General features: G+C 42.8%; 1 protein-coding gene across 1 annotated transcript in view; it reads right to left on the bottom strand.

Moving 5' to 3' along the window:
• Window positions 1-3,735: 3,735 nt before the first annotated feature.
• fcho2 (FCH and mu domain containing endocytic adaptor 2) overlaps window positions 3,736-14,935 on the bottom strand; it is a 41,177-nt gene continuing 29,977 nt past the window's right edge. The window contains 11 exon segments of the mRNA XM_071524795.1: window positions 3,736-6,635; window positions 6,726-6,890; window positions 7,104-7,168; window positions 7,287-7,486; window positions 8,229-8,361; window positions 9,237-9,332; window positions 9,334-9,387; window positions 10,234-10,345; window positions 10,920-10,979; window positions 11,611-11,740; window positions 11,861-11,976. Of these exon segments, the coding sequence (XP_071380896.1) occupies window positions 6,613-6,635; window positions 6,726-6,890; window positions 7,104-7,168; window positions 7,287-7,486; window positions 8,229-8,361; window positions 9,237-9,332; window positions 9,334-9,387; window positions 10,234-10,345; window positions 10,920-10,979; window positions 11,611-11,740; window positions 11,861-11,976 (1,154 nt within the window). The 3' untranslated portion in view covers window positions 3,736-6,612.

Here is a 14,935-nt window from a genome sequence, read left to right as displayed (position 1 = left end):
GGACAGCTTGCATTTGCCTACATAAAAGCACATCCGGACTGCATTGCGTGTAACAAGTCCACCAATCGGAAAGGAAGATCATGCACAGCTTATGGCAAAGCAAAACAAAAGGTCTTCATGGAGGAGCAACCACGGGGTTGCCAGTTTGCCAATGACTGGTCAACTTAACCTGTGTGAATCTGTGTGTGCGTGTGTGTGTGTCTGTGTGTTTACCATAGCTTCAGCTCATTTCACTTGGCACTAATGAACAAAGGGACAGATAACTATACAAAGAATCCATATGAGCGTGGTGTTTAAAGAACCCCCCAGAATTGAAGCGCCACAGATTCTTTCAATTAGCAAACTCCAAATATTTATGGACTGAACATTTCCTCCCTGGAACCAATGGGAATGTTGTGTGTGTGTCCTGTTGACTCACACTGGGGTGTATTGATCCCCTGGGCCTATGCTTCATTTCACTTCAGCTCTGCCACCATCCCTAAAAAGCACATCTGTCCAACATGCTGACTTTTTTTATCTGAACTAGTCACAAAGCAGCAACACGTCAATATCCCAAAAACAACATAATACTTATGAGAGTTCTGTGTTAGACACTGATGGGACTTTACAGATAATGTCACCTAAAGGATAGGATAATAAGAGATTTGGAGAAGCTTACCCCCCCCCCCCCCCCCCCCACACACACACACAGTAGGCTACCAGGTGAAGTTTGAAGTCTTTGGATGTATATGTGTTGTGCAGGAAAAAGGCACAAGCTTTGTCCCATGCATACATTATCTTCAAATCATTATGAACTTGTAAAAATACTGTGTTATTCTGTGCTCCTGTGTCACATTCCCAGAGGAGTAATTTTAATCGGAGAGGGCAGAGCCTGCCAGCCCAATAGAGAGGGGGCAAACAAGCACCGTAGGAATTAAGATGTGACCGTTTCTCAGTCATCCCCTCCCCCGAACACACACACACACACACACACACACACACACACATGCTTACCATGACAAATAGCCTGTGACGTGCCTCTGTGAACATGGCACGGAAGGGTCCACTCCCTCTCCCTAGGGCTGATAAGGCAGAGTAGTCTGCCAGTGGACGGCTCTCTGAGCGTCTTTTCACTGGATGGGAATGCTGCTACTTCCAGAGCCTCCAGTGACTCATTTTACCATCCCAGCAGTGGTCCAGAGGAGGGGGGTAATCAAAACGTAAAACATAGTATTATATGTGTTTCTGTCTGTTGTTAGCTGCTCGCTTCTAGAAATACAATCACGGCAGTTCGTCATGCTCCCCTGACCCCAGACTTCACATATAAGCTGACCTAGTGTCTTGAATCTGAGTGTGAGCAAAAGACTCACAACAGCATCTACAGCTGGTAGCTCTGAAACTAGCCAGAGCAGGATTCATGATTTAATTCTCTTCAGCAGATGGTCAATTGTATCACTTCCAGCTACAATTGAAGTCCAGGAAATAAACCATTTAATGTTCAGGGTTTGTTAGGGTGGATTCCCCAGACGAGGCAGGAAGACGCTCTAATTAAAGGACGATTACTTCCCAATTGGTGAACCATGGAAAGAAGAACTGACATTAGGCACGATTTGATCCAGACAAGGGCTTGGAGTGTGAGAATTTGTTTGCAGGGCAAAAGGTTAATTGTGGTGAAGACTGGCTATATAGAGCCTACACAGAATGGAAAAATAGAAAGGGTGGTACTGTTAAGATTATGATTTAACTGGATAACTTCATGAGAGTATGATTTAAGATGAAGCTAGTGAGCAGCCAGTGCCAGCCAGATAACATACAAGATAAACACAAGTCCTTTTATAGGAAGAACAAATTCCTTGTCAATTGTGATAACACTGCGTCGTGTTCATATTTTTATTGCCAAGGGGGAACAATTTAGAGAGTTCTGCTCCTCTTATGGAAAATCTGAGAGATTCCCTTGGATGCAAGTCTGACATGTTCGGGGTTTGAGTTATTCTGAAGAGGTCTTCTGGGCTTTGGAGGGAGCGGGAGAAGAGGAGGAGAGGAATCCATATTAATGCAATAAACTTACACCATCCTTGTTTATTCAGATGGTTTCCCTCATGTTTAAGAGGGAGATCAAATGGGCACATCAATTATAAATTGTCCATAAATGTTACTGATGTGGGGCTCGCTCTCCGGATTGTAGAATAACTCAACTCTATGGCTCCGGTGGGCCTTTGGACAAACATGTGTGTGATGGTGGACAACAAAGGCCAAATGCTCCCTCTGCTCCTGGCATTTCACGGAGCTGGTTCTGAACCCAGGATCTCTCAATCCATACCAGACACTGGGCGTCAGCTGGCTTCACCAGAACCCCTTCAATCCACGGCAGATACGTTCAACTTCTCAGTGCAAGTCGACACCCCAGTCTCCCACAGGCCACCCAATTCTACCCCACATCTCTTTCAATTGTTATAGAGTATATCAACAGTATACGATATCTCTATTTTCAAGCTCTTGCAGTCACTTTTATCTTCACAGATCCTCTTAAGTTCCATAAAACCCCTGGCTCACACAACATCCAAACAAAGTTCTCATGTCGACCGGCATAACTCTTGGATTTGACTTCAGTTCACATATCTCACTTTGGTTTTCAGAGAATAACATCACACACAGGGGACCCTAAGATCTCCTCCTCCTCGACTGAGCGAGGTGGACGGGGGGGAAAGTGAAGGCAACGCTGATGGCTCACACATGTGGCTGCGAACAGGCAGCTCAGACGCTTTATTTCAAATAGCGAGGAGGAGGAGGAGGTCAGCCTGTGGAGGGACACAAGGCATGACTGGGTGTGTAAATACGCACAAGGTGTTGATGTAGTGCCGAGCGCGTACGCACAGTCATGCATACATCCTCACACACACACACACACACACACACACACACACAGACGCAAATACATACACAGAGCTGCAGGAGGTTCTCCCGAGGCAAACAGTACATTAGTACCACATGTGTAACGGTGTCCTCAACCTCCTTTTTCATGCTCCATCACCCTGAACGTCAGTAGATAGCCCAATACAAACCTTTAGACATGGATTTTACGGGGCTGTGAAACAAACATTTTCTATACATCTGCTGATAGATTTGATATGTTTTGATTTTCTAGTCTGGGATGTACAAGACCTCATGAGCAGAGTCAGTATAGTCTTCAGGTTCAGTCATGAATTCCACTTTGCATTCTCTCTTGAATCAACAAGTTGAGAGGGCCTTGGACTGTAATGATGGAGTTCTTACTTCCTCAGCCAGTACTTTTCCATTCTTCTACACAAAGCTGATAATGGCAGAACCAGGGGCCAGTGAGGTGGACGTTACCGCGTCTTCTGCCAGGTCAGTACACGTGTTAGAGTTCTCCACTAATTTTGGAGGAACAACTGCTCTCATATCCTCACATATTCATATTAACAAGGTCAACTCAAGCATCAGGGTGCTTGCTTCTCTCCATGCAGATTTCATTTCTCACATAAGACCTAAATAAAGATGTGACATGCTCAAATATTGTCACCATCATCAACAATCTTTAACTCACATAACCTTAACACACTATCCCAATTATGTGAACCTACACTATTCTTTAAACTTCTTTAAAACTGCTGAAAACTAATTCAGAACACTTTACAGCTTTTCATACGGCATTGGAATGACATGACAGACCCATGGCACTGTGTGTCCATGACCAGGTTCAAAGAAATCACACAGAATACATTTAAAGTAGTCATTTTCATATATTTGTATATATTCATATATTACACATTTAATACAGGCACAATGAGAAATCATAAAGTGAAGACAAAAAGTGGCTGAGATATTGGTAAAAATGTACATTTCATGAGAATCATTTACACAATTTTGCTTTTTAAAAACTCTCTGTTTAATATAACATACAAAGTAAGAATGTGAAAGTGACCAAAAAAAAAAAGAAAAAAAAAAAGATCCTTGGAAATTTATTTTGAATGTTTTGTAGAGACAGCAAGAACCAGCTCGCTAATATTGTATGCAAGTACACAAGCTGTGTACTCTTTCTGTATTGGGCTCGTCTCACCGAACACATTGTTATAATTAAGAGTCAGCTTTGATGACAGAGAACACAGAGAATCCCAATTTGCATGTTGATTTCTCACTTTACAAAAGACCGGTGGTACAATTTCAGGATTTTAGGTAAACTCCTCAATTTGAACAACCTTACAACATTTGGCTGATTAAAGTACAAAGTGAGATACAAAATTTAAGTTATAGAAACACAACTGAAGTGGAAATCCCCATCATCCATTTCAGCTTTCAGCATCTGCCTCTACATTATTATTAAAGGCTTAAGTCTTAAACCAGGTGCAGATCTCCATTAAAAGAATCATACAAAACATTGAAAAACATTAAAAAAAACTGATGATTCAGAGTATTCCATGCCCTAATACATATAATCATCCTGGCCAGATATGAGGACTGCAATCAAATAAATCATCAGCCATCAGTTTCCAAGGTAGACATCAGATGAGTGAAGTATGGAGATGGGTCGAGGCACACAAGACTAAATCGCCTGTAAACCGATGATCAGAAAAGGGAGCCATGTTTGATAGCATTGAGGAAAGGGTAAGAAATAAGCCTGAAGTAAAAGGTTGTTTCATCGAGTCCTGTCTGAGAGGTTAGTCGGCCGTGTGATGCACCGCGCACGAAACTCCTGCTGGTGCACCCAAAGGTCTAGTCGATTTGCAATCACAGTTTCCACGCAACTAGTCACATCTCCAGCTGTCACAGTACAACCTATCAGTCAATTCAATGTACACCGGTGACAGGATCATCGCTGCGAAGACGACGCGTTCACTAGAAAAATGCGTTCTAAATTGTATGCAATGTAACCGTAAGATAAAGTCTGCCTCGCTCCATCAAGGAGAAGTACAACAGCCTCTACAGCAGAAGCCCTCCGTTAGTATAAGACAAGAAGGAACACTCACTGTTGTATATCAGCACCAGGAACCAAACATGGCAGTATTGTGTCACCATAACATCTAATCACAGTCACCAACACTGGATTATTCAGTGTTGAGTATTTTTTGATAAGGCATTTCAATAATTCATTTGGCCTTGTTTTGTGCTACTGCTCCCCAACACCATCTATTACACAGCGGGGTTATCAGAGATCGAGGTCTATTGACAGATATCAGATAGAAAACGACTAGTTATAAAAGAGTTCAATGACAACCTCATCGCAGAAGGCAAACATGTCTCGTTCATTTCTGGAAGACAGTTGGGTCGTATAAAGCGAGAGAGGCATTTTCCCTTCAACATCCAAATAAAGGCGTATAAAACACAACTGGCACAAGAATGGTGCTATTCTCTTTAACTGTGCTGTAGTATACAAAAGGATTAGAGAAAAGTTAGATTAGGCACATTTCTCTATTAATAGGGCACAAGAGTGTCATTAACATTTTGATAGCAACAAAAAAAAAAAAAAGTCTATGGTGAATGCAGGTGAAATTTTACATTCACACTTATTAAGGGTAATGTCCTTTGAATGTTTTTTTTTTTTTAAAGCATCTAACATTTGACACAATGTTTATCTTTTCTGCACATTTCTGAGCATTTTCTTTTTTCTTCTTCAAGAACATTAACGGCTTCATAATTCAAAAATTCCAGCCTTAAACAGGAATTTAGACGAAACAAAATGTTGAACTTTAAAAAGCCTGTGATGATCGTAGACTCCATTAGGGGTGATTGTTTACAAACCCCATGCATTTTCCCACAGAGAAATGTGGGTTCAATCCGGAAACCCAAATCTGGGTAAAACACTGACACACTTTTATTGCCCGTTGATCCACAGTAAGAGGAGGCACTGAGGTCCGATTTTTTTTGCATTTGTTTGAAAGCACTTCAAAATTATTTTAAAGATATTAAATCAAGCTTGTGCCATAAGTGTGTGAGAGAGGACTCATATTGTTTAAGACAGATTCTACCTTCATTGCTTCATTGCACATGATCAAAATAGAGAGAAATCACAAGGAAGAAAAGTCAAAATCAGTAAATGTGACTGAGTTGAGAGTTGAGTCTGGCAGAGCAGAGCATTCAGTGTTAATATTTACAGTGCAGAGGGAGGGGGGGGGGGGGGGGGGGGTGTTCATTCTCCTCTTCGAAATCTTCTTCCACCCCAAATCGTTTTGTTTTATATTCCTCATTGGCTCTTGTAAAATGAAAATGAGAGGAAAAAAAGAGCATCTAAAAATGGCCGGAAAGATTGTTAGTGCACATTTTTTTCTTTCTTTTTTATGATTTCAAATACAATATAGATTTATATCTAATCCATAAATTGTTTCTGACTATACAAAAAGTGAGAATTGATCAGAAAGCATTAGACTTCATCTCATATCTATACATTTCCTGAAAGCTTGTCGTAAGTTTTCTTTTATTTCTTTTCTTTTTTAAACAGTGTTCAATACTCAGTGCTGCTTTACTGTAGTGAGATTCTCGCTTCCCAGGTAAAAGCCCGTTCAGACGACTGCGCTCAGACGGATCCAGGAGTTCAGGAGGCAGCGCAAAAGTTTGCACATTCAACCTTTTCTTTCAAGCGAGAAGTTTTTTTCTTGAGAATCAGAGTGGTGGGCCGCCTCAGCAATCTGCCATATAGCGTCCTAGAAAAAAAAAAAAACATAAAGAAATTTAGACACAATACACTTTGCTGGCATTTCAGGTAAGGCCGGGTGAAGAACCGCACTACATACCTGTGGAAAATCTCTTCTTGCTGAGAGAAAGTCTGTATCCAGCACCCTGCAGCTCCATGTCCACTCCTGACAGGGTGCTCCCCTCGCTCATGAACTGCACTGCCAGGGTGGTGGGGGTCGACGGGCCACTTGACAGTTCAAACTTGGCCCTCAGAGACCCAGCGCCTGGGGTCAAACACACACAAATACAATCACTTGCCCCCATCGCCCCATCCGGCTCTCTTCTTCACCATACACACTGTCTAGTACTAGGAATCAAACAAGCAGTCGTTCATGGCTGATGAAATTGAAAAAAATATATATATATATCTGCCAATGATCAATTTCCTTGATACATATGAATATACAGTATATATAGATGTGAACTTATTCCTTTACCTTCATTCTCAGACTTTTCTGAGATGTCACTCAGCTTCCATAGGAATTTATTCTGCTCTGAATTCCTGAAAGGGAAGAATGAAATAACACATTTATTCGACAAGAGAAAATCGCTCTTCCGTATTTCACAATGCAACAGTCAAGCTTTGTCTTCCCGCTGACACGGCAAGCTCCACTTCTCACCAGATGGCGTTGGGGAGAGACTGCATGTTGGTGACCCCTCCATCGACAGGCACTAAGATCTGGACATTGGAGAGCGGCCCGGGGGAGGCCATGGACTCTGGGTTGTAGCGGTAGTCTACCCGCAGGTCTGTAGTGCTCGGGGCACACTTCCAGTATACGGCCAGGTTAAGAGGAGTGGAATGGATCCCATTAGACAGCACCTGAACACATGAGTACAGCATAATTGTCCCACTTTAAATATGAATAAAGCAGGTCTGAGTTTGAGCGATGAGAGTGATGTATCAAAAATATCCTCGCTGGCTCACCTGCAATGAATGAATATTCTAGTGGGAATTTGTAATACAAAACTTGGAAGTTCAAATCAGTAGGTCAAATCCGCTGTTATAGTTTTGACACAAACATATTTTGCTGGTTTGGTGTGCTAAAGCAACAACAACAACAAAAAATTCTGCATTTTTTTTGTTAAAAACAGAATTCATGTTATTCTAATAGTATTGGAGAGCTCAGCCACTTTTTGTGAACATGAACAGCTGCCCCCCAAGACCAGAATTAAGAGGGAGAAAGATCCGTGATGCCATCAACAGAAGCTTTCAGAACCCTAGCAGAACACTAGCTGGCTGAACCTGTACCCAACCAGAGGGAATTAAATATCACAGACTAGTCTGGGCTCTATTTTCTAGGTTGGGTGACCTGTTCATGTACACAAATCTAGACTAAACTACGTACGGTAAGTTCCCTTCCGCCACCCCTCACTCTTGTATCTCACCCTCACCCTAATGGGTGATTTTGTGCGGCTGTCCTCTTCTTTGCTTGTATAACTTTGTTTTTGTGTCATATCTGTCTTGATTGTGAAGCACTTTGTCAACATGGTTTTCAGATGTCTCTATATAAATAAAGTTATTCTATATGGATTATGTTTAGGCTAGATTTTGGCTCACTGACCTGGTATTTCAGGATGTCCACATTATAGTAGGAAGCGGAAGGATTCTGATCTGAGGCTTTTCTGAGGTAGGACGTCAGTGCTTGCATGTTGAACCAGAAGTCCTTGGAATTTGAGTCACTTTGGGAAGGATCACTAGATAAAAGACAAACAGTCACACACACACACACACACACACACACACACACACACACAGGAGGGGGATGATCAGAGGCTCAATTATTCATTGCTCTTCTTGGCTTTGTGTGTAAAGCTCCAATAGCTTGGAAAAAATGACCCTGTTATAACCGACCAGCTATTAAATCATGAATTCCATTTGATTCAATTAGTCCAGCCATGTGGTCCTGGGATAACCCAGAGGAACCAGAGCGAGAAAAAAAAAAAAACCCTAACAAAACAAAAAAAGACCTTCTCCATATTTTTCAGAGAATGATTTGAAGTTTGACAGGTGTCTGTACTGTTTAAAGTGGAACTAGCCTGACCTACAAATTAAGTGACATCTTGAAAGTTGTCCTTGCATGTGAACTACAATATGCTGTATGCTTGATTGAGACCAAATAGGTGTGCGTGGACAAAAAAAAAACATGCTGTTCATTTTACTGAAATAATTAACCAATGGTCTGCCGATGAGGAATAACTTACTGTTATGTTAAGCTTTAACAAGAGGGAAAATAATTAATGCTAAATGAAACAGCTGCTATTTGAAGGCTGGTGCGACTTCTCTTTGCTGTTTTAGGGAGTGAAGTCTTCAAGAAGAGACATGGGCTGTTGAGAACCTGACTGTTGAAGACTGGTGGAAAATATTTCTCAGGCAGCCTAATGATAGGTTTATGTCAGAATACTAATTGAATTTCCTCTCACTGACGCGGGCTACGTTGCCTGGATTCTCAACTCATACCCCCCCCCGTCCTGGCCAAACCCCTCTTTCACTTTACCACGACTCTTGCTCTGGTCTAATCAACTCTACAGGGTTCTTCATTTGCAGTGTACACCTGTATGTTTTGCCTCACCTGTATAGTAGCTGTTGGTTGGGGAGGATCTGCTCCAGCTTGCTGGTGTTCTTCAGTTTGAAGGTGAGCACGGCGGGGGAGGGGTTGGTGGTGAATGATGATGCCCATGGGGAAAGACAGGGTCATGTCTCCTGTGATCTTCACAATGCACCTATGGAATATAAATGCATGGAAATCAATTATGTTTTGGGTCAGCAGCACTACTGAAACTGGGTACAAGGCTAACCTTCACATATTTGGTCTAATGACGGCTAGTGTTTAGTCCACTAATCTGGTCTGATCTTTTTATAAAGGTCTAACAAAGGCCTCTTGAAAGTAGATATTGAACCTGTTTTAGTCCTCTGGTCCAGCCCAATACAGAGGCTCTAGGTTCCAAGGTAAACACATCTGCACCTCCGCTACGGCCAGTCTTAATATACTGTATATCTGTATACTACTACTCAGCACAAGTCTAGTACTAGTTTAGGTCCAGTTTCACTAATCTAAACAAGGTCTGGGGCTAGACCAGTCTTGGTGTAGCTGGGTCCCAGGCTGTGGTGGTATGGTGCACGGCGAGGCCCAACCTCGCCCCGAGTCTCCGCTGCATTGCTTATGAAATGTTCCATTTGCTAATCCCTGCAAAAATAAGCCTTTTGCACAGCAGCAATTTAACAGCAGTTAACCAATAAAAGGCTGTATGTTTTCTCTGCCCCAGACCATAATCTGCCCCATGTAGGTTATCAACTCTGAAAGAATGGTGTCAGCCTAACGCAAATCTAAAACATTCCACACACGCACAGGGAGAGGGAGATGGGCTACTGCAAGAGGCACAGCCAGAGGTCCACTATGTGTGTGAGTTGTGTGTAGTAGTAGTGGGTGGGTGACACACAACACTTTCTGTATGCAAGTCTTAATATATAGTGTGTGTTACACTTGGAGCTCCAGTATGGACAAAAATGTGTATGCGTGTAGGGCCACGTCGGGGCCTTTGAGCAGCAGGAGGTCATGTGAGACTCACTTAGTGGGATCAGCTCCTTTGAAGTAAGCATTAACTGACTCGGTGAAGGCCACAGCAATGGGCAAAGCATCTTGGGATGCCAGGGTCACAGGGCTGGGACCGCGAGATGTCCCTGAGAATAAGAAAATGTAAAAGTTGCAGTTCTGTTGATTACACCTGACTTTCATGACAATGCGGTCAGAGGTTCAAACCAAAATTCGGGTCCGATCATGCAAAGATGCATTATACAATTACGAATATTTATATTGTTGCATTTCATTGAGCCGGTCATTCAAATACATCACAGGTCAGTACATTCTGTTATTTTAGGAATAAACAGAAATCAGGTACATTTGTAAAATTCCAAGAAAGGACATGCTACAGACGTTCAGGTCAGAGTGACTTCAAACTTGTCAATCAATTACAGACATAGCGTACAAAAATGAAGGTCAGCAACATTTAAAACTGCATTACTTTTGCAAACATAACTCAACCATGTTAGGAATTGATGCCGTTATGCTGGTGACAGAGAGACAGATGTGAGAGACAAGTTGAAAAGGTGAATATGGAGAGCACCCAGGACACGGTCAGAGGAACGAGATCATTCCTAAGCAAATATCCAGTGATCCATCCAGCCCATCCAAGAGACTGGTGTTAGTATTAGTTAAACAGAGGGCAGAGTCCTGTTGTATGAACTACAACCCTACCTGCTGGCGTTTCACACCGCTTCTCAAAGGTGGGCAGCTTCGCTATGAACACATCATCCTCTTTACACGGCAAATTAAATGCATAAAGAAGAAAAGAGGAGATAAACCAAAACCCAGAGGTGAGGTGAGATGATGCTGAGCAACAACAGTAGTAGGCCAGTTTCTAGATGTGATAGTGACAGGTGAGCCCTAAGCTGACATGGCTGCACAGAGATAAACGAGAAGCTAACAGGCCTTTAATGATGACAGAGTAGAGACGATGAGTGTGAGCAGCGTGGGACGGAGTGTCTTTTAGAGAAAGTCGGGAGTTGGGAAAGGCAGACTCACTTTGGCTTAGCAGAAAGAGAGGAGAGGGAGAGAGTAGCTCTGGCTCTGGAGAGGAGAGGAAGGGAGCATAGGTATGCTCGGGTCCTGTAAGGAGAGGAGTGAAGGAAGGGGGAAGAACGAGGGGTGAGGGAAGGGAAGGGAAGGGAAGGGAAGGGAAGGGAAGGGAAGGGAAGGGAAGGGAAGGGAAGGAAAGGGGAAAAAAACAGGTGTAAAGACAGGGGCAAGTGGCAGGTTGGTGAGGAGTTGAAGGAGCTGGAGTAAAACAAGAATTAATGGACGGGGGGAGAAGAAAGGGGAGATTCTCTGGGAAGTATGGGGAGCGCTGGTCAGCTGGGGAAGTGTGGCAGCTTGGGCACGTCCTTACCGACAGTGGGGGTGTTGCTGGCACTGATAGAGGCGTTAGAGGACAGGGAGGAGGAGCTCTCTGCCCGGGCCAGCGGCGCAGCAGGAGGAGGGCTGGCGTTAGACATCTTGGGCGGGCTGAACGGCCGGACCTGATTGATTGCAATCAGTCAAATCGGGATGGTAGCATTACCTTAGCAACAGGCATACTCTTCACAATATTGAATCTTTTGAATAAATCTTGCACATATGGGGTTCCTGTATTTACTCACAATCTCATTGATGCCTGTGAGTTTCCCAGTGGGGAGTTTGGGCCTGGAGGAGGGGCGTGGCGGAGGCACCAGGGCTCCAGCTGTCAGAGGGGTGGTGGGTCGGTTTGGTGCTGGCACTGCAAGGACAAACACAAGGAAGTGGTCAGTGATAGTTAAACAGAACGAGTTAAACAGGCGAGTAAGAAACAAATACAACGCACACACACGTTACAATAGAGTTGTAACAAGGATTTTACTCAGGTAGATGCAAAAACATCATGCATCAAGACCCCTGTCATGAAAATCATAACAACAACAATAAAAAATGAAAATCATAACAGGAATCAAGTAAAACACATTCCAAAAGGAATATTACAAAACAGCAACACAAAGCAAAACACTCTTTGCAAACCAGGCAGTGAGTAAGATAAGTGTATGTCTCTAAAGCAAAAAATAAATACAGAAATAAATGAAGGAAAACAACATATTCTCTAACAAAATATGTAACATGCTAATTTCAAACACAAAACAAATCAACAAAAAATGAGAACATACAGTTAAAGTAAATAAAACAAAACTCCAAACCTCAGGCATAAAACAGCAAATATCTGCAGCATCAGTAATCGTGTTACCATTGAATATTTTGCTTGACGGAGCTGCTGCCACTGTCCTATCTGTAATCACAGAGAAGACATCGGAGAAACAGGGGCTGCTGTCCTCTCTTACCCCGCTGCTGCCCACCACTTTGCTGTAGGGGTCAGTGGAGTCATCAGAGAAGAAGCGGATCGACCTGCCCGCGTGGGACGGGGGCCTCGGCAGCTCCTTCGCGGCCGACCCCGAGCCCAGGCGGCGAGCCGGCGCGAAACTATCGTTGAAGGCGATCCACTGACTCTGGGACCACGACACGGAGGAGAAGGCGTCCACACTCTTCGGGGGACTGGCGGGGGCCGGGCTCTCGATGGGGTCGACCGGCTCGGCCGGCAGGGTGATGGGGGCGCTCTGGGCCCGCGCCGGGACGGGCTTGAGTGCTTGGAAAGGGTTTTCCGGTGAGTCCCAGGGAGAGGATGTGGACGAAGTGAAAGAGGAGACTTCTTTGGATTGCTGGCTCTCTGCCAAGGGAGGAGAGCGCTCCTGTTGCGGCACCGTCTCAGCTGAGGGGGGCGGTGTGTTCGACAGAGCAGGACGGGGTGGCAAATGCAAAGCAGAGCATAGACAGTAAACCTTTGAGACATTTAATCACACATCTGCAGTCCCAAACAAATCACAAAAGTGACTCTTTAGCATAGTCACCATTTGTGAGTTAGTACATCATTCATTTGGCATCTGAATTAAACTTCTGTATGAATGCTCACCCTGGATTATAGCTCAGGGGATCATTACATCACATCCTGTGCTTTGTTAAGATGAACTAAAGAACCAAGATTTTTAAGCGTTATATATATATCCAGGGAAAGTCAACTGAGCACACTTTCTCTTTTTGAGCAAAGCTCTGCTTAACACAGGGAATAGGAACCCGGCCTTTTGAACAGAGGATGTTTGAGGTGAGCTGATATTTGATGTTTGAGGTTTAAATGAGCGATTGGTTCAACAATTGTGAACTAGAAAAGAAACCAGAAAAGAAAGATGTGCCCATATTCCTGACAGTGTTACTGTCAAAGTGTCTACAAAGTTTGCCTCCTATTCATTGTCAAGAGAGCAGCTCCAGAAAGTGTCAGTTGATGACATCATTTTTGGTTTTCTGACCTGGGTTGTACCACTTAAGACTAACTTTGTTCTTACAGTATGTTAAGCTGTAAAGTACTTACTATTAAATCACAGCTGTATGTTAGTTTGTAAGTAGTTAGTTACTAAATTTTGTTGCATCATGAGGAGAAAGGGGAGACCTTGACTAGTTTGGACTTAGATGGGCAGCCAATTAACAATTAAAGACAGTTATACGGTCATTACACGCTTTGCTTGCTGTTACAGGACATTTGAAATTGTAGTGGACTAGACTGGAATGAAAAATTCAGATTGGTAAATAAGGGATTTCACCATCGTAATCTAAAATTTTAATGCCAATCTAGTCTAGCATTTTATTATTGCTTGCAAAGTGGTTTGGGATTGCTGAAAAAACATTTATGCGCAGAAAAAATAATTTTATTGTTAATAATTATAACCCTATGCTTCATTTACAGCTGCCTTACAGCTTGCATCATACTTAGAATTAATTATTTTTTATATTTTAGATCTGATACATCAGGACCAGGAACCACTTACATTATCACTGGGCTGCATTGAGCTTAGAGTTGGTGCAACTGGTTTCTAGCTTTGCGAGAGAGTTACACCTGTACAGAAATCTAGTCTTGTAGTCCAAGACCACAGGAATAACATTACTTATTACACAGTATTAAATCTTCAGTTAGTGACTGTTATTTAATTTTCCAGATGATTAAATGTTCTTCTTGTGGTAACATCCAAAAGGAGGACTAACGCAGGTCAGTTGTAAGTCGCAGGGAGTTGAAATTACATGCAAACTCTGTCACATTAGGCAATTTTGATATCAAGCCATGACAGGAATACCATGCATATTTGAAACTAAAGTGCATCCTGTTGTCAGCAATAAGTGCAAAGCAATTACTTCTGATTGAGAGGATCTTTGAATCTGAGTTGGACACACACTGCTTTTAGACACGCAGAGCGCCCCGACACTCAAAGCTTAATACAGTCTGACTAAACAATGTAAAGTATCTACATTTAGGTTAGTTCAGCACTCATACATTTGGACTGAAAAATAACATCATGACAAAAAGGAAAGATTAGTAAAAATCTAAAATAAACACCATGCAAAATAGTAGCTGATGAATTTGAGTCAAGCTGAGTTCTGCAGAAAGGTTTTCATTGATATACTGTCTGATAAATGGGGCACACACATTTTACCTGGTGCCTCTGGCAGAAAGACGTCTAAGTCATTCATCGGAAGAGGCGGAGACGGAGGGATTGAGAGGAAAATAGAGGCAAGGTCTGACGAGGGCAGGTAAAAAACATAAGATGGGATAACCAGTAGAATAAAACCAAAACAATACAGCAAATAACTCAGGCCTAGACAGTGGCAGT

The sequence above is a fragment of the Centroberyx affinis genome, unplaced genomic scaffold (assembly GCF_046629955.1).
Source record: "Centroberyx affinis isolate AG114_WGS23_722 - 3 ecotype Tasmania unplaced genomic scaffold, CSIRO-AGI_Caff_v1 ptg001233l_1, whole genome shotgun sequence".
Classification (NCBI taxonomy): domain Eukaryota; kingdom Metazoa; phylum Chordata; class Actinopteri; order Beryciformes; family Berycidae; genus Centroberyx; species Centroberyx affinis.
The sequence above is the reverse complement of the archived record's forward strand: the minus strand, read 5'-3'. Positions and strand labels throughout refer to the sequence as shown.